General features: G+C 39.7%; 1 protein-coding gene across 6 annotated transcripts; it reads left to right on the top strand.

Moving 5' to 3' along the window:
- Positions 1-1,165: 1,165 nt before the first annotated feature.
- Positions 1,166-25,210, top strand: DUS1L (dihydrouridine synthase 1 like). Of its 6 annotated transcripts, none has more exons than XR_014025577.1 (15): positions 1,376-1,598; positions 2,854-3,100; positions 3,685-3,793; positions 4,193-4,243; positions 4,920-5,032; positions 7,196-7,278; positions 8,500-8,603; positions 11,193-11,337; positions 11,508-11,604; positions 12,580-12,668; positions 16,861-17,027; positions 19,731-19,768; positions 21,316-21,426; positions 22,556-22,631; positions 23,545-23,604. XR_014025577.1 is itself a non-coding variant. In XM_081320941.1 (15 exons), the coding sequence occupies exons 3-15, from the start codon at positions 2,861-2,863 to the stop codon at positions 23,691-23,693; spliced, it is 1,461 nt and encodes a 486-aa protein (XP_081177067.1). In that variant the 5' UTR covers positions 1,529-1,598; positions 2,406-2,511; positions 2,854-2,860; the 3' UTR covers positions 23,694-25,210. The 6 variants fall into 6 exon arrangements, 5 of the variants coding, with proteins under 5 accessions (XP_081177069.1, XP_081177070.1, XP_081177066.1 ...); XM_081320941.1 differs by lacking the exon at positions 21,316-21,426 and adding an exon at positions 2,406-2,511 and having other exon boundaries at positions 1,529-1,598; positions 23,545-25,210; XM_081320943.1 differs by lacking the exons at positions 1,376-1,598; positions 21,316-21,426 and adding an exon at positions 1,166-1,290 and having other exon boundaries at positions 23,545-25,210.
- The last annotated feature ends 1,203 nt before the right edge of the window (positions 25,211-26,413 follow it).

Below are 26,413 nucleotides of genomic sequence, written 5' to 3'. Positions count from 1 at the left end.
TGGCATCGTCTGTCGACCTATTTCCCCTATAGGCAAATTGATGTTTATCAAAATCCAGTGGGAGGCATGTGACTGAAATTCAGATGCTTGACAAATGAGTCATATTTATGACAGTCTCAGTGTCCTCTGGGTCATATGATCACCTTTTGTAGCCTTCTGACAAGCAGTCAATGGGAAAGCCCAATTCACTTAACAACTGCAGTGATTCACTTAACAACCGTGGCAAGAAAGATCGTAAAATGAGACAAAATTCACTTAACAAATGTCTCAATTAGCAACATAAATTTGGGGCTCAATTGTAGTCGTACATCGAGGGCCACCTGAAAATACCCTTTTCTCAGTTGATCCTGGCCATGCTACAAAATGTTCTGGGAAGATTATTTTTCTGCTCTGGCCCTAGGACGATGCCTTCATCTCCACCGCAGCCTGAGACTCTTGTCAGCTGTACCAGGATAGAGGAGCGTTTCCTCCTTGTCTCCGTGCTGTATGTTGAAAGGCGACCTCAAAGAGGGTAAAAGCTGCCGGGCTTTGCCCCCATTAAGTGACGGGACTGCAGTGACTTGAAACGGAGCCAGGAGAGACCCGCTGGCTGGCGTTTCGGCAGACCGCTAAATGGGTCAAGAGGTCTTTTCCCCTAAGCAGAAACCCGCCTGCCCTACATTTCTTTTCTCTTCCAATTCTCTCTTCCGGAACCCGACTTTCCTCACTTCAGTCAAGAGCGACTCTTCAACTTTCAGGGAGCCGGGAAGGAACGGGGGAGTTATGGCTCCTTTCATTTAACCTTTTATTTCCTTAACTGATCCAATCGCCTGAAATCACATACTGGTTTTTATTTAAACAATATATACTCATCGGCCAAGCATATGCTAAATGGCAACGCTTACTTGACCTTAGCTGATTTTGATGATAACTTTATTGTCACTTTGAATGTACACCAATCGGCACACATCAAAATGAAATTTCGTTGCATACAGCTCTCAAAGGGTCACCACCTCCGATATATACTCCTTGTTTGGGGCCCGCTCAAATTTCACATTGTCCATACGCGCTTAAGCATAAATTTTAGTCGGTACCGGGGTACCCGACCACCTGCATCGAAAGCTAAGTAAGAAACAGCGCCACGCGGTAAATGCAGGAAGTCCCACTCTCCTTTTTTTTCTCCTTCCGGCAGAGGAGGCTTTGCTGGGCGGCCGGGAAGAAGACGTCCGGCCTTTTTCTTCCGCGCCGTCGTTTCCGAGGGGGCCGCGTTCGAGGTTACGCCCTCCCACGCGGGCCGGACTGAAATGACTGGTGCGTGTCCTGGGGGGGGGGGCTTAATCGTCCCGCCTGGCCTCAGCCTCGGCGTCAGCCTCGGGTGCTACCGGGGCTCCGGCGGAAGAAGGATTTGGGCCGGTGGGGGTGGGGGGCGCTAGAGCTCCGGAAAAGGGAGGCCGGCCGGGCTCCTGGCCTGGTTTTTATAGGGTTGCCCTCCTTGAAGAACAGGGCTGGGAGATGAGCTCGGGGCTTGGGCTGGTTTGGCCAAGTGGCGGGACCGTGACCGAGGTGCCGCTGTGCAACGTAGCGTCTTTTTGCCGCCGCAGCCGCCGCTTTTTGAAAAGGTGAATTCTAGATGGAAGCCGGCGCGGGCTCCCCTTGCCGTATGGAGACAACAAGGCATCTACGTCGAGCCTTCGCTTTTTCCTCTCTTAGATAATTTTAGGAAGTCTCCCTCTGTAAGCTAGCTAGCTGGCTTTCCCCATTAGATCTATAGACTAATAATGCTCGGCCATCATCAAAAGGTAATCCGGTCGTCTTGGATTAGTTCCCTAGCCTTATAAAAATGATATGCCAGGGATAACAGGGATTTCTCTATTTCCTTAAAATAGAGCTGAGGGGAGTGGCGGGGGGGGGGAAGAAATTGTAAAATGTGTGAATTTCACACACAAGAAACACCCATATGAAACACCAGGACAATGTTTCATAGAGGAGGAAATAACTCACTTGTCACTTATATTTAAGCTTCGATCTGGCAGATCTGGTTTCTTGCAGACAAGAAGATAGAAATGTTTCATAGTGCTGTTTTTCTAGTTAGCATTGTTTTAATTTGATCTTAATTCTCAAGATAAAACTAATCAGCTCTGGTAGGGCAAGTTAGATTACCAAGTAAGGAAAATAAAATGTGGTATGTTGGAGCGTTATAAAGCAGGAGTTAAAGAATCATAGAATATAAAAATTGTAGGAAATGTATTCTAAGCTAGAACATTCTTGCTGTTCAGCAATTTGTTAACATGGTAAGTATATAATTTAAATAATAACAGTTACTGTGTAGTTTTATATTATCTTAAATATATATTAAGAACATCAACCCTGGCTGTCCTTTGGAAGGACAGATACTGAAGCTAAAGCTCAAATACTTTGGCCACCAGATGAGAAGAGAGGACTCACTGGAAAAGACCCTGATGTTGGGAAAGATCGAAGGCAAAAGGAGAAGGGGACAGCAGAGGATGAGACAGTGTTATCAAGGCAGCGGATGTGAGTTTGGGCAGACTTAGGGAGACAGTGGAGGACAGTGTGGGGGTGTCTGGCCTGTTATGGTCCATGAGGTTGCAAAGAGTCAGACACGACCTAGTGACTAAACAACAACAAATATAATATACTTTTAAGTGCACAACAGACGTCTGGATCTTGCTCAGTTTTGATCATTTGACTACTGTATGTAGGTGTTGAGAACAACACAAATGATAGATTGCAATAGTAAATGGGAACCATGTGAAAAAACTAATATCAGTTGTTGAATACAGTTAATGCATATTATAATTACTTTCTAAGATGAATAAAAGGATATTAACATTTGCTATTTGTATTTCTTTCCAGTGAAAGGATGATGCCCAAACCCAAAGGCTTTGAATTTTGGAAAAACACACTGAGAGGGGCCCGTTTTGTGGTTGCTCCTATGGTGGATCAAAGCGAACTGGCTTGGAGACTGTTAAGCCGCCGTCATGGGGCCCACCTATGTTATACTCCTATGCTGCATGCTCAGGTCTTTGTCAGAGATGCCAATTATCGTAAGGAAAACTTGTATTGTGAAGTGTGCCCTGAAGACAGACCTTTGATTGTACAGGTAATACTGACCAAATGATTTCAGTGGCCTTTCATAACTTTGTTGCGGAATACATTTTTCTGCATTGTGTGACAAATCTTTCAGAAAAAGTAATTTTAAAATAAATAATGCACCCACTCGAGGACTAATTCCCATAATCCACAGACATTTGCTATAGTGGTAAGAATTGTAAGCTCAACATGTGTGATATAAGTATTAAGATGTTTTATAAAGACAAAGGAAACAGGTTCAAGCCTATCCATGGTCACTCATGCTCATTAGATGACTTTTGACCAATCACTCTCTCCCAGTCAATTTATCCCACATGGTGGTAGTTGGGGGGGAAAGGTAATGCTGTCATGATGAATCAAAGAGTTTACCTGGAAAGTTATAATCAGAACTTGTCAGGTAGTCACAACAACAATAATATTACTTGGATTGGTGAGGACAAGTATATAAAATATTTTGTCATACTTAATAACACAATTTAGAAGGCGTTTAATAGCATAGTGACCTATTGTTTTATAAATGTGTTAAATGCTTCTGCTATTTTGATGTTAAAATAAATGCTAACTTACTGTTTGGCTTATATATCTCTTTCACAGTTCTGTGCCAATGATCCAGCAGTGTTTGTCGAGGCTGCCTTGTTAGCTCAAGACTATTGTGATGCAGTTGATCTGAATCTGGGGTGTCCTCAGATGATTGCAAAAAGAGGTATGCATAATTTGGAATCTAAAATAATTTAGGCCACAAAACTGCATACATTGACACAGAACCAGCCTCTCTTGAAAGGAATGTTAGTAAAGTGCCATCAAGTCCCGCCTGACTCCCTTCGACTACACAACAAATGTTTGTCATTGTGAATTCTCTAGAAAAAAACATCTTGTAGATTATCTTCTACTTCCTCTATGCTTGCCATGTGCAGTCATTTTTTCTAGTCTAATTTGTCATTGCTCCCTAGAATTAATCTCTTTATTTCTCTAATATATTTTCCATCTTTATTTATTCTTGAGCCTAAAGAGAGGGGTGGGGGGGACTTCTACTGCTGTGGCTATTTTGTGTAGCTAACAGGCCAGTCCCTGTTCGGCCATAATTTTTTGGATTTTCTTTTAGGTCACTATGGAGCATTCCTGCAAGAGGAGTGGGACCTTCTCCAAAAAATGAGTAAGACCTGAAAGTTCTTGATTATAGGATGGGATGGGGGAAGAGTAGAACCAAAATATGTTATATTTGTCCTTGGGGCATCCTGTTTGAATGACACAGCAAGCTATGAACATAGATTTCGGTAACTGGTCCCTCTGTCTTGACAATATAACCAAAAATAGTTCTGTAGGGTTTGCTGGATGCAAAGTAATTCCAGCAACAGTTAACTGGACTGTATCCCCATATCTCTGCTGCATACAAAGTTGTGGATGTGCTATCTTGCTCATTATGGCTAGTAGAAACCTACAGCTAGTATGATAAAATAAAACAGAACTGGCAGCTGATTCCTGATTGCCCAGCACAGGACAGAGGGGCCACTGAATGGAAATGGTGCAGTAGCCTATATGGTAGACTTGTGGCTCATATTTTTGAAGCACCCTCATTGTTTTGGGTCACTGACACAGGATTATCCATCCACTATAGGCAGTTCTTCCATCCACAAAATCTTTTTGCAAATGTAAAATTGACACATACAAGAGACAGTAGGGCCTAATAGTTATTTATTCCTGTAATAGTGTATACGTGCAGCAGTGTATGCTGTGTGGTAAATGTATGCAGTTTATCAGAACAGGGGATTGCAGTTCTTCTCCTAATGTAACTTCCAGATTCAGCCAGTTTCTTTCTCTTGCTTTTCCAGTTGCATTGGCTAATGAAAAGCTCTCTGTACCTATTACATGCAAAATCCGTGTTTTCCAAGAAATTAGTAAAACTGTGAAATATGCTCAATTGCTGGAGAAAGCTGGTTGTCAAGTAAGGAATCCATTATTGTCTGTTTTGAAGTATTAATTATATGTATATGTACGTATCTATCATGCTATTGTCTTTCATCTTAAGTGATGCTATGCAAACACAAGACAGACACATAGGTCAAACATGAGAGAACATTAACTTACACTGATGCTGTTCACTCTACTTCTCCACATTTTATCCTTGAAAACCCCCTGCTTTCAGCACATCTGTGCTTAGTTTCATATATTGCCTTTATTTATTCAACTTCTCTCTTTTTGAGAATGACATAAAATTTATTCAATTATTTTTAGTTTTCCTCTCAGTTTCTTCACTTATATGTATTGGCTTTGCGGTTTAATATTCATTCTCTACATATATGATCAAACCACATCAGCATAGTTTTGCATACTAGTTACTCACTTTAGTGTTCAGCCTACATTTATTAATCAGCCATTAATTCTTGACCGCATCTTTTCTTACTTTATCACTTTTTAAAGTAATCCTTTTTTCCCTGCATTAAACTTTGTTTCTATGCTTTTCTTGAGATAGCCCACTCTCACTTCTGCGCAGTGAAGTGGGCAAATGTATGCTATTGCCCGTAGCGAAGTTTGCTTGTTCCAACAAACATTCATTCCTACACCAGAAACATTAAGTTCCGTGGTCTTTCTGTCAGCATTTATACCTTTTAGCATTTCCTCTCCATATTCCAAACCTTAGTAAACATTCTACCAAGGTATGTAAATTCTACGGTGTTAATTGTTCTTGTTTTTTGTTGTTTAGAAATTACTTGCAGTTGTTCAGTCTGTTGGTTAAATGCAACTATCTTGGTCTGTTGTTATTCTTTATAAAATTAGTTAATATTTACTGCTAACATGACAATTATTTGGGTTCACAGCCAACAATGTAGAATTAAATTGTAATGCTAGACATGGCATTGTATAGGCTCTGGGCTTGTAAACTGCCCACAGTCATTTAGGTGGGATGTTACAGGCCTTAGTCATACTCATGCCATATGCAGCATTCTGCATAGTTAATAGTAAGATTAATACTGGTCAGTTTTGGCATATATGACAAATGCAATTAAAGCTCACTTTTAGCTCATGATCTCTAATACAGTCAACATACTGTTGCTCTCATCCCACTAACTAGAAGGTATTTGCAATATAATAACACACAAGTCAAGATGTTTAATATGATTTGATGTCAGTATCAAACTATTAACCTTCTTAGATAAAATAGACATGTATGTTCCAAGAAGCTTATTTAGTATTTGAGGAAAAGCAGATAGTCCTTGCTTAACAGCTGTCTTGTTTAGCCACCATTCAAAGTTATGATGGAACTGAAAAAGTAGCTTCATGACCGTTCCTTATACTTCTGACCATTACAGGGGATGATAGAGTTTCAAGCACTTTGCGACTGGTATTTTACAACTATTACAGCACCCCATGCTCACATGATTGCCATTTGCGCACTTCAGTCATTGGAGAAGCTGGCAGTGAAATTGCAGTTTGCAGTCACGTGACATCTTGTTTGATGACCGTAGTGATCTGTTTAATGACCACAGTGGAAGTGAGGTCATAAGTCCATTATGATCACATGATGCGTTACTTAACTATCACGTTGCTTAATGATGGAATTAATCAGTCCCATTTGCGATCGTTAAAGCAAGGACTACCTGTACATACAGTATACAACCATTTGCTTAGCAACCGTTCGAAGTTACAGTAGCACTGAAAAAAGTGATGTGACTCTTTTTCACACTAATGGCTGCTGTAGCATCCCCGTGGTCATGTGATCAAAATTCAGATGCTTGACAACTGAGTCATTTTTATGGCAGTCGCAGTGTCCCAGGGTCATGTGATCACCATTTGTGGCCTTCCCAGCTGGCTTCCAACAAGCAAAGTCTTTTTTTTTTTGCCAGATTCACTTAACAACTGCAGTGATTCGCTTCACTGTGCAAAAAGGTCATAAAATGGGGCAAAAGTCACTGAACAACTGCCTTGTTTAGCAACAGAAATTTCAGGGACAATTATGGTCGTAGATTGAGAGCACCTGTAATGTTATCAGAAAAAAAAAGATATGGAATTTAGAATTCCTATTTGGGGGAAAAAAACAACCCAGCTAGCATTAGAGACAGATGAAATATTTTCTAAGATTGTCTCAGTCACATACAATTTGTTGCAGCTTCTAACTGTCCATGGCCGCACTAAAGAACAGAAGGGACCTCTTGTTGGTGTGGCTTCCTGGGAGCACATACAGGCTGTGAGGTAAATACCCATAGCTAACCTGGGGAAGGGACTCTGTACTATTGAATGCATATACCTGTTTCCCCGAAAATAAGCCCTGTCCTGAAAATAAGCCCTAGCTTGATTTTTACATGTGCGCCTAACATAAGCCCTACCCCAAAATAAGCCCTAGTTTGGGGGGCGAGGCGCATGTGTAAAAATCAAGCTAGGAGGGGGGAGTGGAGCTTGGTTTGTTTTGCGGCTGCTGGCGGCCGCATGCCGTGTGGCGCATTGTGCCAGTGCTGCTGCTCATGGCAGGAGGCCACCTGGCTGATCACGCCGATTACAGCAGAAGATTGCATGCCTCATTGCGCCGAGCGCAGCAGGAAGCCACGTGGTACATTGCACTGGTGCTGCCACTCCGGCACAACACGCCATAGTGCAACATGAGCAGTGGCACCGGCATGATGCTCCATCTGGCATGCGGCCGCAAATGGATGCAGAAGAACTCAGGCAGCAGCGCGGCAGGTGTCGGGGCGTGGGAGGCCTGGCTGTGGCGGTCCTAAGGTAAGCAGGCAAGACCTCCCCTGAAAAATAAGACCTGGTGCCTCTTTTGAATGCAAAAAATAATAATAATAATAAGACGGGGTCTTGTTTTGGGGGAAACGCAGGTAGATTGATTCACTGACTGTATTGTATTTGTATCTCATCTTTTAGATAATTAATGCCTCCCAAATGGGCCCACATGAATTAAAGCAAAGAAATGGACTCTGCCTTTAAGTTTACTTTCTGCAGCAGGCAAGACTCATTAGAGAAGAGGAATAGAGGGGCTAAGAAAGGCAGGAGGTTAGTTTCTCACAGCCAGAATGACATGAAATTGTGAGCTACATACTGGCATGTAAGCCATTCGTGCTGGGTCGATTTTCCTTTCCTGTTACTCTGTTTTGACTGTTCCTGAACAATGACATCTTGACCAGTGGGAAAGGCCAGAGGGTTCTGCCCTTTAGTTCTCCGAGCACACGGAATTATCAGTAGGATTGGAGTATTGTATCTTGGAAGGAATATTTTACCTTGGAAGGGAGAGACAAGGTCCCTGCTTTTGGTCCCCAGTTCAGTGTTAGTCAGGAGGTTTTTTTCTGGGCACTGAACGCCATCAATTTAGAGAAAATATTGTCTGGTGAGTCTTAAGAGTTTGCTGCTCTTAAGAAGTTTTTAATTTCTATTATTTATGCATTATCTTTCCTTTTCCATTTGCTGTCATAGAAAGGCTGTAAACATCCCTGTTTTTGCAAATGGAAACATTCAATACCTCAAAGATGTGGAACGGTGTATTCAGAAGACAGGCGTTCAGGGTGTTATGAGTGCAGGTAGGAAAGAAAGAAACCCTTCGATGTCTCCATTGAAGTTAAATGCTACCAAGTACTCTTGTTCCTACTGTGGTCATTGCTGTTTCTGTTGCTTTCATTATCCTTTAGAGCGCTGATTTAAATTTTATGAGCAGAGATCAGCGGTGCTGAATATGATAAATATAATCCTCTGCCCAGACTCCCGGTGACTTTGGGGACACAGTGATGCAATATTCTTGCAATAATATTAAAGTGGGCTTATCATTGCTATTTGTAGTTGTTTCTGTTTACTTCCAATCTACCCTACAGACCTGGTGACACATCCAAACATTAAGACTGACCATTTAAAAAGATAGGACAGTTACTGTAGTGGATACCTCACACAACAGACACCAACAACTGAAGTAGATTCAAAATGATTAATTTCCAAAGCTAGCAGGTTATATAGAGACATTGGTCCCCTGCATCCATATGAGCCGGGAACAAAAGCTCCAAGGGGGCATAGGTGTTACACGGAATCTTGATCAATGAATGCATGTTAATAGAGGACCCCAATAGGAAAAAAAATTGCTTTTCTACTGATAAGATGACTCAGGGATACATGGGTGTGAAGGCTTTACAGATACATCCTTTGGAATGCATAGTGCTTTAGTTTAAAAAGCAGAGGAGGCCATTAGTGCTGTATAACGGGGGGGGGGGGGGGTTAGAGGTTTGCAGGCCAAGGAACCTGTTAGTTTAAAAGAAAGCTTCTGGATCCCATGATCTGGAGATAAAGCGCTGATGATAGAAAATTGCCTGGGTTCAAGTGGTCCTTTTTCTCTCCCTCAACCCTTTAGTCTTTCAAGGGACCGTATCAAGTTCTTGGGAAGCCCTGGGTTTCAGGCAACATAGTTTAGAGACATTTGCCATACAGGATTGGAATATCTGACTGTTATAAATGCTTACTGAATGGTTTATTTAAATAAAAATTTGAGTTTGCATATAAAATCTATTGTTTTAGATAGAGAAACAAAAGATATAAAATATAGTTGTATGTACATATTAACATCTCTTAGCTTGCATCTGGATTCTGGAAGAAAACTGCTTTTCCTGAAACATTGGTGATTATCCAGGAGTGTGAAAATGGTTCATCTCAAAATAGTTTGATCACAAAATTTTGCAAACCATCCTGCTTTCAAGCAGTCAAGAGGTATTAAAATTTATGTATTTAATTTATTTATGAAATTTATATGCCATCTTGAGAATCTGGGTGGCTAATAAGTATTTTGAATTTCGAAAGCTTCCACAATGTGTGAAACAGCCCGTTTTGCAAAACCTCGTGCTTGAAAGCATTTTAATATAAAACATTTTGTACACCCCTCTCTTTTACAGATAATCCTTGACTTATAGCAGTTTGTTTAGTGGCTGTTTCGAAGTTAAACAGCGCTGAAAAAAGTGACTTATGACCATTTTTCACACTCACAACCATTGCAGCATCCCCACAGCCATGTGATCAAAATTCAGACCCTTGGCAACTGGTTCATATTTGTGATAGTTGCAGTATCCCAAGGTCACATGATCACTTTTTGCACCCTTCTGACAAGCAAAGCCTTTGGGGAAGTCAGAATATTGTATGTATATTATAACTTAACTATAATATAACTATAATATTATAACTTAAGAACTGCAGTGATTCACAACTGTGGCAAGAAAAGTTGTAAAATGGGGCCAATTCACTTAACAAATATTTCGCTTAGCAACAGAAATTTTAGACTCAATTGTGGTGGTAAGTTGAGGACTACCTGTAATAATAATGAAAGCAGTTGAAATCTTAATTTCGAAAAATCAGGGTGGTTTAGAAATTGAGGCTAGTTAGCTAACTATGTTAACAACGAAGTTGCATGGGAACATAAGATAGATAAGGTTTCACTAATTTCACAGAGGAGGTAAAATAATAAAGTAATTCCTATTCTGAAGTAGCAAGAAATAGATTTTAATTTAATGCTGAGAAATATGAATAACTGAGTGATGTACAGGTAGTATTCTCCAATCACAATTGGAACTGGCAATTCATCACTAAGCAACACAGTTTTAAAGTGAAACATTACATGACGATGCCCAACTTACCACATCAGCTGCAGTTGCAAAGTGAATCATTAATGGTTATTAAATGTGACATGACAATGTTGCAACTCAAATACTTCCTGCTGGCTTTCCCATTGATTTTGCTAGTGTGAAGCTAGTTGTGGAGTTCATAATTGGCAATCGCATGATTGTGGGATGCTTCATCATAACTGCTTGCTAGTTGTCAAGTTCCCTAATCAGGATCACATGACCATGAGGATACTACAACAGCTACAGATTCAAGGACCAGCTGTAATTTTCCTTTTTCAGTCCTGTCGTGAGCAGTAGCTGAATGAACAGTAAGTGAGGACTACCTGTATTTATTCAGAAACTCAGGTTTCCAAAGTGCGACTGCAGAGAATATGGAATGGAGAAGTTTGGAAGCAGGAGAAGGAAGTTTTTGCTTTAACGCCCAGCAGCACCAGCTAATTCCCACTGGGCATCCTTCATGCCCTATGAGTTAAAGCCAAACTCCTTACTTACTTTTTTATTATTTTCTTCTTTTAGAGGGCAATCTTCATAATCCCGCTTTATTTGAAGGAAGAAATCCTGACGTCTGGGAGATGGCTGAGGAATACCTAGAAATAGTACAGCAGTATCCTTGCCCATTGTCCTATGTCAGAGCTCATCTCTTCAAGCTTTGGCATCACACGTGAGTGACTCTGCCGTTCGTAGTCTTTTATGCGATATCTCACAGTGGATTTCCACCACTGTTGGTGTAAGGAGGGGGATCTCGTGGCAATGAAGAGCTGAAGCTCTACATCTCATTTGCTAAGATTGGACTGAAATCTCTTCTCCATCATTTGTGTTGGTTTCCCTCAGGCTGCAGGTTCACCAGCAGCTACGTGATGAATTAGCAAAAGTGAAGACACTGGAAGGATTAGTGGCTGTCAACAGGGAGCTGAAGTTGCATTGCCAGGTATCAGCTGACGCTCTCTGTATTGCAGTAGCCCTGAACTTTCACAGGGAAAAGTTTGGTACTGTAGGACCTCTCATTTGTCAAACAAGACAACTTGATGTCTCTTTAACAAATTCTTATTAATGAAAGTGTTATTAATTGCAGCAGATTTTAACCAGTTACTTTCTTTACTTCATCCTACTTCTCCTGGGCTCCAGCTGGGCCCGTTGGCTTTCTTAAAAAAAAATAGAGGTGGCAAGTAGGTGAGTTATACAGGTTGTCTGCTTGGAGACTTACTAAAAACATAAAAGGGAGGCAAAAAAGGGAAGGGCTTTGCCACTGCTGTTGTTGATTGGGCTGAGGAGCATGCAGGAAGTAGGGGGAAGGTAGGGGAATAGCAGTGGGGAGTTGGAATAGATTTGTTTTGGTGTGATTGTGTGAATAGGGGTAAAGGTGTGTAAGAAAGAATAAGAGCTGAGAGTTGATTCTTAGAGTAATGGGACTTGTGAGTAGAGTTAATGATGAGTAGGAAAAAGGCAGGGAGAGCTTGAGTGATGGGGACAACTGCTAAATGGCTGGCTTGTCTTCTGTGATGAGGGCTGCTATTCCAGCATGCTGCTATTTCTCAAAATTTCCTATTGGCCCTGGATCCAAGAAGATGAAAAATGCTTGATCTAAATTACTATGCCCACTTGGTGTTAACTTTTCTTTAAGGCATTTGAAATTTCTTCATCCTCCAAAGGAAACACAATCCTGGGAACAGATATTACTTCAAAGAGTTGCACACAAACTCACGTTATTGGAATCAAATCCAAAGCAATGCACAGCCATGCTATTTTCAGACTCCATTTTCTAGTTTCACAGAATGGCTTAATACATTCTTATGTATGGGTTTTATGCATTGTTTTTGTTTTTATTTTAATTTCTGCTCTATCAGGCTAAGGTGGTTCTTCCTTATAAAAATTGAATTTGTCATTGGTTCTGCTCTATGTGCAGAAAGAAATAGCACATTTGAAGGAAGAAGAGAAGCCAAAGGGAGGATTACCTTTCTTCCACTGGATTTGTCAGCCATACCTAAGACCAGGGTGAGTGCTTATATTGCATTGTTAATTTGACAGATTAAATTTGTGCAATATATAATTGAAGTAATCCTCAAGGAAGGTGAAGGAATATAGTACTGGAATGAGAGCTGTAATGATAGTTGCAATGGGTGATATTTTTTTCCTCTGAATATCCATCCTTGTGTTATTAAGGTATGTATGCATGTTAGTCCTTCAGGTTTGAGCATTTTCTTCTAGGCTTGTCCCACTCTAATGCAAAAGAGAAGGATATTTCTACTCACACTTAGTGGAATTGCTTTATGGGACCTAGCTACTTGGAAATAACATAAATGAATGTCCTCAACTTACTTTGTTAATTGGACCAGTAAAGAGGAGCATCATGAGATAGATAGATAGATAGATAGATAGATAGATAGATAGATAGATAGATAGATAGATAGATAGATAGATAGATTGTTGTTGTTAGCTGCGAAGTCGTGTCCGACTCATCGCGACCCTATGGACAACATTCCTCCAGGCCTTCCTGTCTTCCACCATCTTCTGGAGTCCATTTAAGCTCACGCCTACTGCTTCAGTGACTCCATCCAGCCACCTCATTCTCTGTCGTCCCCTTCTTCTATTGCCCTCGATCTTTCCCAGCATTAGGCTCTTCTCCAGTGAGTCCTTCCTTCTCATTAGGTGGCCAAAGTATTTGAGTTTTAGCTTCAGGATCTGGCCTTCTAAAGAGCAGTCAGGATTGATCTCCTCTAGGACTGACCGGTTTGATCGCCTTGCAGTCCAAGGGACTCGCAGGAGTCTTCTCCAGCACCATAGTTCGAAGGCCTCAATTCTTTGGCGCTCAGCCTTTCTTATGGTCCAACTTTCACTGCCATACATTGCAACTGGGAAGACCATAGCCTTGACTATACGCACTTTTGTTGACAGGGTGATGTCTCTGCTTTTTAGTGTGCTGTCTAGATTTGCCATGGCTTTCCTTCCCAGGAGCAAGCGTCTTTTAATTTCTTGGCTACAGTCCCCATCTGCAGTGATCTTGGAACCCAGGAAAACAAAATCTGTCACTACCTCCATTTCTTCCCCATCTATTTGCCAGGAATTGAGAGGGCCAGATGCCATGATCTTGGTTTTCTTAATGTTAAGTTTCAACCCAAGTTTTGCACTCTCCTTCTTCACCCGCAACAAGAGGCTCTTTAGTTCTTCTTCACTTTCTGCCATTAGAGTGGTATCATCTGCGTATCTTAGGTTGTTAATATTTCTTCCAGCAATCTTAATTCCAACTTTTGATTCATCTAGCCCTGCCTTTCTCATGATGTGCTCTGCATATAAGTTAAATAGGCAGGGTGACAGTATACAGCCTTGCCGGACTCCTTTCCCAATTTTGAACCAATCAGTGGTTCTGTGTCCAGTTCTCACTGTTGCTTCTTGACCCACATATAGGTTTATCAAGAGACAAATAAGATGGTCTGGTACTCCCATCTCTTTAAGAACTTGCCACAGTTTGTTATGATCCACACAATCAAAGGCTTTAGCATAGTCAATGAAGCAGAAGTAGATGTTTTTCTGGAACTCCCTAGCTTTCTCCATGATCCAGCGTATGTTGGCAATTTGATCTCTAGTTCCTCTGCCTCTTCGAAATCCTGCCTGTACTTCTGGTAGTTCTCGGTCCACATACTGCTGAAGTCTGGCTTGTAGGATTTTAAGCATGACTTTACTAGCATGAGAAATGAGTGCAATGGTGCGATAGTTTGAACATTCTTTGGCACTGCCTTTCTTTGGAATTGGAATGTAAACTGATCTTTTCCAATCCTGTGGCCACTGTTGAGTTTTCCAAATTTGCTGGCAAATTGAGTGTAGCACTTTTACTGCACTGTCTTTTAAGATTTTGAATAGCTCAGCTGGAATACTGTCACCTCCACTAGCTTTGTTGTTGCTCAGCTTTTCTAAGGCCCACTTCACTTCACATTCTAGGATGTCTGGCTCGAGGTCAGTGACCACCTCATTGTGATTATCTGGGACGTTAAGCTCATTCTTGTATAGTTCTTCTGTGTAATTTTGCCACCTCTTCTTAATCTCTTCTGCCTCTGTTAGGTCCCTGCCATTTTGGTCCTTTATCATGCCCATTTTTACATGGAATGTTCCCTTCATCTCTCCAATTTTCTTGAAAAGATCTCTGGTCCTCCCTATTCTATTGTTTTCTTCTATTTCTTTGCACTGTTCATTTAAGAAGGCATTCTTATCTCTTCTAGCTATTCTCTGGAATTCTGCATTCAATTGGGCATATCTATGTTTTTCTCCCTTGCCTTTCGCTTTCCTCCTTTCCTCAGCTATTTGCAAAGCTTCCTCAGACAGCCATTTTGCTTTCTTGCATTTCTTTTTCTTTGGGATGGTTTTGGTTGCTACCTGTTGTACAATGTCGCGAACCTCTGTCCATAGTTCTTCAGGCACTCTGTCTATCAGATCTAATTCCTTAAATCTATTTGTCACCTGTACTGAATATTCAACAGGGATATGATTTAATTCATACCTGAGTGGCCTAGTGCTTTTCCCTACTTTCTTCAGTTTAAGCCTAAACTTTGCAAGGAGAAGCTCATGGTCTGAGCCACAGTCAGCTCCTGGTCTTGTTTTTACCGACTGTATAGAGCTTCTCCATCTTTGGCTGCAGAGCATATAGTCAATCTGATTTCTGTGTTGACCGTCTGGTGATGTCCATGTGTAGAGCCGTCTCTTGGGTTGTTGGAAAAGAGTGTTTGCTATGACCATCGTATTCTCTTGACAAAATTCTATCAGCCTGTGCCCTGCTTCATTTTGTACTCCAAGGCCAAACTTGCCTGTTATTCCAGTTATCTTTTGGCTTCCTACTTTAGCATTCCAATCCCCCATGATGATAAGGACATCATTTTTTGGTGTTACTTCTATAAGGTGCTGTAGGGCTTCATAGAACCGGTCAAATTCATCCTCTTCAGCACTGGTGGTTGGGGCATAGACTTGGACTACTGTGATATTGAATGGTTTCCCTTGGATTCGAACTGAGATCATTCTGTCATTTTGAGGATTGTATCCCAGTATTGATTTTCCTACTCTTTTATTGACTATGAAGGCTACTCCATTTCTTCTGAGGGATTCTTGCCCGCAGTAGTATACCTGATGGTCATCTGAATTAAATTCACCCATTCCTGTCCATTTTAGTTCGCTGATACCTAAGATGTCGATGTTCAGTCTTGACATCTCTTGTTTGACCACGTCCAGCTTTCCTTGATTCATGGATCTTACATTCCAGGTTCCTATGGAGAAAAAATCTTTACAGCATCGGACTTTCCTTTCACCACCAGACACATCCACAGCTGAGCGTCCTTTCGGCTTTGGCCCAGTCGCTTCATTCTTTCTGGCGCTACTAGTACTAGCCCTCTGCTCTTCCCCAGTAGCATACTGTATTGGACGCCTTCCGACCTGAGGGGCTCATCTTCCAGCGTTATATCATTTTGCCTTTTGGTACTGTCCATAGGGTTTTCATGGCAAAGATACTGGAGTGGGTTGCCATTTCCTTCTCCAGTGGATCACGTTTTGTCAGAACTCTCAGCTATGACCTGTCCGTCTTGGGTGGCTCTGCATGGCTTAGCTCATAGCTTCATTGAATTACGCAAGCCCCTTCGCCACGACAAGGCAGTAATCCATGAAGGGGATAGATAGATAGATAGATAGATAGATAGATAGATAGATAGATAGATAGATAGATAGATAGATAGATAGATAGATAATGTCATTTTTTGCTGTGGGCAACTGGCACACATTAAAAATGAAATTTTGTTGCTTGCTCTCAAATTGTACACATACATAACATGCATTTAAACATGCTATATGCAACATATGTATAAACCTACACCCTTGCATATAGCAACAAGGTCTTTTGAAGGAGCTGATGTTGAAGAAGATTTTTTTTAAAAAAGATATTTGATATACCCTTCCTCAAAGGAAAAAGTGGGGTTGGAGACTATTTTTTCCTCTTTAAGCTCTGTTTATATAAGCATTTACAACTGATATTCCTCAGTGTTCACCCAGTCTCTCACATGACCTCTGATATGGAACAAAGGTGGCAGGAGAACATGGGGTGTCTCAGCTTTGTTATTTTTAGGGACTTCTGTAGGTTCCTAAAATGGTGGTACTAGCAAAGAAAGTAATTGTTGCCTTGCATTTTAGATGTTTTCATATTCAATCTTTACAGGCCTAAGGAAACGTGCAACAAAAATGTCCCATCTGGCATAGAAGGAAGTACTCGGGGGAAACGAGCTCTGGAGGATGAAGAAGACGGGAACTCTGATTCTCTCTCAAAAAACAAACAAAAGAAGAAGTTAAGGAATCCCAACAAAAGCTTTGATCCATCATTAAAACGTAAGTTATAAAGCTGTATATAATATAGTCAGTGGGTATAATTGTACTAAAAATAGGAGGATCAGACACTTATGTTTTTAAAATATCTCTTTTCAAGCATGGGGAACAGCCTCTCTCAAAATTTCTGCAACTACAGTATGGGTCACTAAATAAAACATTTGGAAAACGTGGGGGCTGCAATTAAACAAATAGTCCCTTTGTATTTAAGTGAATGGCAAGAGTAGATGGAGGGACAGGAATTTCTTAGCACCAGGTGGGAAGATAAAGGAGTAGGATGCTATCGCTGTGCTGGGAGAGAGGGCAAAAAGCTGGACTTTTGTATTTGCTGCATTTTAAGAGCAATTAAAACACTGTTTTAAAGTAAGAGAATACCCTCCTATTTGGAGAATGGTAGGAGCCCAGTTCTCACAGTACTTCAGAGATAATATTCTTCACACTGAGTGTGCCATTCCTTCTCCAAGCTGCACATCTCATTCTTATGATGCTTCAGAAACCTTCTCATCTTACCCTGGTCTCATGGGAATGGGTTAATCTGCCATTCTTTAAATAGCGCACCCTTTCTCACAACACCTGGGAAGCAAGGTAGCAAAAAGGAGAGAGAGATGAGGAGGAGTTGCAGTTGCAATGTCCCTGTGGTCATAAGTGTGGGCATGCTGCCAAGCATCCAAATTTTGATCATGTGACTGCAAGGAATACTGTAACAACTGCAGGAATGGGTCATAAATCCATTTTTTCAATAATATTCAATTCCTTTGAATAGATGGACAAAGAAGACTACCAGTAGACAATACTACCAGTACTTAGAAAATTTTGGAAACCAAATTTTGAATTGAGACCATTTTTTTTAATTAAGCATAATTCCAGGATCTAACAACAAAAATACCACAATTTACTAAGATCCTATGTTGATCGTCCCAGGGATAATTTTAGTGCAACTCTGGAAAAGAGATATTTCCAATGATATCAGATTGGGAATTTAAATCTGGAGAATATGCAACAATGGGAGGATTAATAGCATATATTCACAATGCAAGTTCGACTAAATTCAAGCAAGAACAACTTCAATATATAATTATACAGCATGGCAAATTTAAACATTTAGAATATGGTTTTAAGAGGAAAAAGAATTAAAAGATCTGAAGTTAGTAATATGTAAACAATTTAAATCTTTATAAATATTACATATCAGAGTAACAAAAGGGAAGTTGGAAACTTTAACAATGGATATCAATAGGTTAATCTATCAATAATTTTTTCCCCTCTTTTTTATTGGATGATTTATCTTTAAGTAATAAAATAGCTGCAGTATCACTTTTAACTCAGAGATATAAAAAGATCTTTAAATGATGTTGCTTTTTATTTAAAATAATTCAGTGCATTCTGCTTTTTATGTTAACCCTTTATCAATGATATACTGATCACCAATTATCGCCTCCAGGGTGCCTCCAGTCAGAGAATGTCGGCTGGTGGCCCCCAGGGGGAGGGCCTTCTCTGTGGGCGCTCCGGCTTTGTGGAATCAGCTGCCGGTTGAGCTCCGGATGGCACCGGATCTCCGCTCCTTCCGGCGCGGGTTAAAGACCCATTTATTTGAACAAGCTGGCCTGGCCTGATGGGGAATTACTTAGGGTTTTAATATTTATATATATATATATTATTGTTTTTATTGTGGGCAATAATTTAATTCTTTTTTAACTTTTGTACTTTTGTAGTTTTAAGATATGCCCTGTTCACCGCCCTGAGTCCTTCGGGAGAAGGGCGGTATAAAAATTTAATTAATTAAATAAATAAATAAATAAATTATACAACTTTTACAATTTCTCTGTCCACTTACTGATATTTTTTTCTTTTTTTTATGCTTATCTGTTTTTTAATAGTTAAATAAAAATACATACTATCATGTTAGGGGAGTAATTGCATCACAAATTTTGAGATTCTTCAAGTTTTGGGACGGAACAAAAGCACTGAGCATTTTCCAGGAGTGGAGCCTCTGTTGACTGTGGAATGTTTTTAATTGTTGTTCAAAGTCTCTTTATAACATGTAAATGAAGGTTCAATCATCCTGGCCAAAACCTTGAATCTTCATTTACAAGTTGCTTTTCATTTTGGGGAGAAACCCCTTGCAGTGTGGTAGGGCAAAAGTTGATTTTTTCCAACGACACTCTGACTCTCCTACCCAATTTTTTAGTTTGACTGAAGAAGAAGTTAGTTGGATGAGCAACGAAACATCTATGTTTTAATAAACTTTGGTCCAGTTGCCATGATATAACCTTTTCATTTCTTTATAACAACAGCTTTAGCTGACAAATGCAATCCCTAGTTGTCTTGTTCTCTATTTTTTTTCTCTACAATAAATCTGTTAGGTCTTTTAGCTAAGAGTGGAACATTTAATTTCAAAAGCTAGTTGAGGCAACAACTTAATTAGGCCAACTGAATGTTGCAAAAGAGTTGCAAGCAGAAATACTATCCCACTCTTTTGTAACCCTGTTAGCCTTATAAAGGTGTTGCCTTCAAAAGATATTGCATTTTTTTTTCATGGCCAGCATCTCTTCCTAGCTTTTTATTTAAATTAGGGTCCTTCAAAAATCTCTTTTGAACTATTTTTTTCAGAACTATTTTTAAATTCAAGAGATAGAAATTGTATGTCACTTTCTAGGGGAAACGTTTGAAATAACCTGAAAACTAATTCATTTTTTCTTGTTTCAGCTAAATATGCAAAGTGTGATCAGTGTGGAAATCCAAAGGTGAATCTTTAAAGAATTCATTAATGCGCTAATCGTTAAAACCTTGAGTGAAATGATAAATGCTTAAAAATCTGCATTGAGCCAAGGGATCTGCTGCAACACAGTTTCAATAATATTCCTCCCAGTAAAATTGCAATTCAGAGCAAATCCTAAAAAACTAAATGATTTAAACTGTTTTATCCTCCAGTCCAAACTGCCAGCCCGTGGGCCGGTTGTATCAAATGGAGGCTGCGCCCACCCCAGCTCCAGCAGTGCAAAAAAAGTCACGATACGTCACATGATGTGGCGAATTTGACACCTGTGCTCTAGTCCGTAAAATAAAGTCATAACCACTATGTTAACAATAAATTAAGTATCATATGTCTTTATTATAGGCTTTTAAACTATAGTTTATTGCTGATAACATAGGGGTGCTTATGTTTGTTTTTTGATTTTATACCCTGTATTTAGCTCTGGGAAGTCGGGGGGGGGGGGGAGGAGGGAATGGGGGAGAGGGATAGGGAGGGTTGGGGGGGGAGGGGGAGGGGGGGATTAAAGTCAAAATGTATTGTAAAACTTTTTAAATAAAAAAAATAAATAAATAAAAAAAACCTGTTTTATCCTCCAGTCCAAACTGCCAGCCCGTGGGCCGGTTGTATCAAATGGAGGCTGCGCCCACCCCAGCTCCAGCAGTGCAAAAAAAGTCACGATACGTCACATGATGTGGCGAATTTGACACCTGTGCTCTAGTCCGTAAAATAAAGTCATAACCACTATGTTAACAATAAATTAATTATCATATGTCTTTATTATAGGCTTTTAAGATGCTTGCTTAGAAAGGTAGGCCAAAAAGGCACTGTCTCCAAGTCAGATTTGACTCCTGCTGGTTTCATGAACACAGCCATACAGAAGCCATATAGCATATCCCAATCTAACCTACAGTTATTCTCTAGAAGATTCCCATGCAAGTATGAACTGAGTCTGACCCTCCTTGGCAAAATCAGTTTAGGTCAATGAAATTTGAACAAGCAGATTTTACTAAGTTATCTGGAAACCTACTGCCGTCTACAGCAGACATGTCAAACACAAGGCCCAGGGGCCAGATCCGGCCCGCGAAGTGGTTTCATGTGGCCCGCAAAGCCATCCTGGAAACAGTGAGGGAACGGCCCCCACTGCCTTGGCCCTGGCCCAGAGACCCTCCTCCTGCCAGAGACCCTCAGATCTGTCCCACTCCTGCCCAGGCCCCCATAGGCACCCTTGATGCGAACGATGTAGAGCTGGCCACGCCCACCCAGTAGGCCATACGCACTCTAGCCACGCCCACCCAGTAGGCCACGCCCACCCTGGCCACACCCACCCGTCCCCCTGAGGGCAACTGCAATGCTGATGCGGCCCTCAATGAAATTGAGTTTGACACCCCTGGTCTACAGGCAGCACTTTATACCACTACTCTTAGTTTTAAATATCTTCACTATCAAAGAACAGTACAACCAGTCCTCACTTATGAATTGCCTCATTTAATAATCTTTGAAGTTACAACAGTGTAAAAAAATTGCTTTTGCAACCAGTCTTCGCATTTACAACTGCTGCAGTGTCCTACAATCATACGATCATCATCTCTATGCTTCACAACTTGCTTTCAACAAGCAGAGTTAATACAGAAGGCAGAAATAAAATAGGTCAGTTGCGTGATGTTTCACTTAACAGCTGTGGTGGTTTGCTTAACAACCAAAGGGATAGTAAGGTCATAAGCCTGTCATGGTCACATGATTTTTGCTTAGCAACTGTGGCACTGAGTGATGGAGTTGCTGGTCCCAGTTATGGTTGCTAAGCAAGGACTACTTGTAAACAGAAGTATAATGCTATCCAAACCTATGATGGATTCTTTAAAAATTTATGTATAGAAGGAATAGATTTATATCCATAAGGTGGTTGACTCATTTAACCATCTGCTGTGATTGTGGGTCTTGCTCTTTTCCCAAAGACAGTTATAGATAAATAATAGTGACATCAACATCTGTTCAGGAAAAAAGATGGTATTTATTACTGCCTGTGGTGGGATCATAATGGACTAAATGTTGAGTTTGTTGTACTTTTGGCTTGTGTGTGTATATTTTATTGGTCAGAGAGTTTGACTTTCATCTTGGGGAAACTTGAGATCATCCTGATAATCCAATACCCTGTAGCATTTCTTGATATTGTTGGGGAGGGGGAAGGGGAGGGAAGCAGGGTTCATATATTAAAGTTATTTTTCAGTAGGGTGTTTCTCCCAATGTAGGTGTGGTAATCTGTCTGCACCATAAAGTTAATATTATAATCTTTAATCCACACCTGTACAGCTTGGGAGTAGAAGGCTATTTTGTCCAAATACCTAGATGGGTGGGAAGTGTTGGCAAGTGTTGGTATTTTTTAATGATAGTGATGTGATGTGATTTGCCATGATGCATAAGGCTCACTTAGATTCTTTTAAAATTGATGTGTCCACTTTGGCACTGTTCTAATTCTTCAAATAAATCTACGTGACACAGACATATTTTAAAAGGTTTCACAAAGCTTGGGTGGCTTAAAACGGATATCCCTCTTTTAAGTCTTGCCCTTTTTTCCTGGATTAGCAGTAAATCCTATTAAAGGGAGGGTGAATTATCTTTTTCTTGTGAATTGGCAGTCTATTAAGAAAAAAAAATCTTAGTTTTTAGATTTGTTTCATACTTTAGTTGGGACTACATAGAACTTTTAACTACCCCCACATACTGGCAATGTGATATTATCATATGAAAATTGAACTAATTTGCATCTATCTATTCCTAGGGTAACAAGTGTGTATTTAATCTGTGCCGAGGCTGCTGTAAGAAAAGAGCTTTCCGAGAGACAGCAGATTGTCCTGGTGAGTGCCCATGTAACCAAAACTGTTTTTTAAAATAACAAAGTGCTTCTACAGGAAAGAATTTTAAAGTCTGTCGCATGATTTTATGCTTATAAACATATAGTTTACACTTCAAGTACTGTTTACCCCAAAGCCAAATCAGAAATATTTCCTGGAAATAACATGCTTGATATAATAAAATCAAAGCAGATTTTCTTTACCAAAAAAAAGACCGCATTCAAATTATAGCATGACAGTGATAGCCTTTATTCCCCAAATAGCCCTAGAATATATTAACCAAAGTTGGTTAAGCTTTGACCCTATACGTAAAATTTAGTTTCAAAATAATTCTCTCTTTTGAAATACTAATTACAACCTTTCACAAAAATCAACTGCTTTGTGGTTTTATTTTCATCTGATGTATGTGATTTAGGAGCTAAATTGTAAGGATTTTTTTAAAGAATTGTTAATTGTGTGAATTTTGAAAGCCACAGTACTTTTAATACAAAAGCCACTTTCTTTAAGTCACACAAAAATAACTCGCAGAATCAGATCAGCAAGTGGTCATGAATAAACGTTTCGGTAACTTTTATAGAGAATCCTGTTTATCATAACGATATAAAATTACTGGGTTTCTAATTTTCCCTTTAAATAATCACCTGCATAGTGGCTTTTTAAAATTCATGCCTATCCCATTTTAACCATTTGATCACAGTGAGCCATTTGGGATCATTTCAGTTTGCTGCTCAATACAGCAAGCTTCTGAATGGAATAATAATAATAACAACAATAATAATCAGTTTTGCTCCTAAATCACACACATCAGAGGAAAATAAAACCACAAAGCAATTGATTTTTGTAATGTTTTCCATTTCTTATTCTTCAAATGCTAGCCATTCAGGATGTGTGGGGTTTTTTTTCTTTTCTTTTTCAGGTCATGGTCTGCTTTTTAAAACCAAACACGAAAGGTCTATTTTGTGGAAAAGTGGCCAATCCCATGTGGAAAATATTAAGCGGACAACACAGCAAGGTGAGGTGGAGGAAGCAATGTTGCTTAAAGAGGCCATCAACGGTGTGGTGTGAGACCTTGGAAAGCCCTCCTGGATCTTCGAACTGCCCCCCCCCCCCCCGCCAAAGAAACCTCTGCTTCCAGAACACAGCTGTTGACACCACAAGGCCTGTTTTAAAATTAATGACAAATTTTACTTAGGAAAAAGTTACTTTCTCAGGGAAATGTCCTGTAATGGAAATAAAAGGATGCAATTAAAGTTCTCACGCTGTGTTGAAAAGACTTCAAAGACTGAGCCAGATGTACTGGCCTTACAATGCTGCATTGGAGACATCTCTAAAGATACAACCTGCCTGTTTTAAACTTTATGTATGGTTTTAAAATTGGCAAATAAACCTTTTATAAAAGTAGTTTTCTGGAATATGATAACTAAAACACAAGGCACAGTATGTGCGAACTCTAAATAAAAAAAATAAAGTTTGCTTGAAGCTGGGATTGGGCTCAGACAGGATAGGTGTAAAAAGACAATAAAACTCAAGAGGAAAGGCATAATTAAAGGACATTAGACCCTTGGATTTAGATTCTTGTGTTTATAGTTTAATGACTCTGGAATTATGCCTTTGTTGGAAAACTGCAAATAAGCAAGTCAAGTGATGCCAAAAATGAAAGCAGCACATTCATGCTTCATGTTAATTTTGAACAGTGAAAAGACAATGTTTCTACTTACTAGCACAGAGGTGGCTAATCTGTGGCTTCTGACCTAACCTATTACTACTCTTAGCTTGATTTCCAAGTTCCCTTTTAAGATCCTGTAACGATAGCTAGTTGTTCTTGCCTTGCAACCTGTTAGTCCAAAGGAAATGGGAATTTCCACTGAAGTTTAGCTTTGGTCTCAGCTTACTTGCCCTACCTTGGATAACTCCAGTGGATTATCCCTTAAGAGAGGTGGCCCTAATAGGATACCTCTGTGGTGGTATATTGGAGCAGGTTTTATGCATCATAAAGGACATTGGCTAAGAAGAAGCCCATTCTTTAATTAAAGTTACTTGGGGAAGAGTTTAGGACCACTTACTAATCTTTTTCAAAGGAGACATAAAAGATTTCATCCTAAAATAGCTGCACTAATAATACAAAGTTATTTGCTTTCAAGAGCTACCAAAGTTTTCAGCATTTTGAAAGCCCATAAATCAGCCCATGAATATTGACATGTTTGTGAACAAATATTGCTGAAAGAGTAATTCTCGTTATAAAAACCCACAAACACTTCCACTCTCAATATCAGATAGGCCATTAGGACAACTTACATTGTTTACCCTTAAATGGATGTCCAAGTAAATGTTATTACAGTAGTAACTTTTAAGTATTTGGGCACTTGAAGAACCAGAAATAATTCAGAATAAAAAATCCTGTTACTATATTGTGATCCAAAAAGATTTTTTTTCTAACAGCTTCAGAAATTATCTTACAGTAGCAATGATATGCCATGGGTTGCATGCTGTTTACTTGGCCAAGAGCAGCCCTTGACTTGAAGGCCATTTAGGAGAATTTGCAAAATACAGCAGGTGGAACCAGATATATTTTACTTCTATGTAAACAAATTAAACACGAATGCAATATTATTACTCTCCAGTCATTAAGTATTTTCTTCTTTAATTTTAATCAAAATTAAACTGGGTGGCACTATTTGGAATCCTTCGTGGGATAAACTTAAGTTCTCAAGTGCTTCAGATTATGTCACTTGGGAACACATGCAAGTATAGTAGGTATAGTGTGATTTCTCTTTAAATTTCCACTTGACCTCAGCCTTGCCACATGAGGAAAAAGCCATTTTTTGCTGTTTCAACTACAGTGTACTTTCTCATATGTTGGTCTTATCTGAGAGAAAAGGTTTTTGTCATAATTATTTTAAGAACTGAATGCAATCCATAACTTCTGATGGCTTTCATATTCCTTCATATTGTTTTGCAACTTTTGGTCCAGTTTGTGTAAAGTTAGAGAATGCTATGAAAGCAAATGCAACCATACTAAAAGTTGTAGTTGACAGCAAAATTATTTTGGTATTCAGAAAGACTGTCCATCCATATGCAATTTATACTACAATATATTGCTTTAGTAACCTTTTAATCAGGTTTTCTAACAATACTAACTTACACACACAGACACACTTTTGTCCATTTTTCTGCCAAGGTGTCAAGTTAATATTTTGTAATGAGAAAAATCCAAATATCTCATACCTAGGCATCCAGTGGGTGATGGAATCAAGAGGAAAGAGAGATGTGTGTCATGTGTTGTTATATAAACCCTGTGATGTACATACTCGCAGTTAAAGTTGGGATGAAAAAAAGAAAACGGCAGTTTGCAATATGGCATTAAGTGTATATAATTCATCATTGCAGCTTAGTGTAGATGGCTATGATTTTGTATTTCATTTGCCATTTCCTCTGAAATACAGCTATTTTACACCACACTGTGTAAGGTGAAGTCAATCCAGAAGGAATTACTGTGATGAAAGTGGGCACTTTTTTCAACTACTGCAATTTATAGTCGATCATTTAAATGCATAGCTTTAGTATTCTTGATATGTATGGTGTGTGGGGGGGGAACATAAACTAATCTACATTATAGCGTGTGACTGTCCTTCCCTGTTGCATTCCTCTATATTTGCTAAACATTTATTCTGTTTGTAACTTCCAGCAAACAGGAGTTCAGACAGCCAATCCTCCCAAGCAAACTTCTTGTTCGCTAGCTGGACACACCATTAGTGTCCTCTCAGTCCTGAAAAGTGGCTGCTATC

The sequence above is a fragment of the Vipera berus genome, assembly GCF_964194415.1.
Source record: "Vipera berus genome assembly, chromosome: 2".
Lineage (NCBI taxonomy): Eukaryota > Metazoa > Chordata > Lepidosauria > Squamata > Viperidae > Vipera > Vipera berus.
This window is presented reverse-complemented; position numbering and strand designations above follow the sequence as displayed.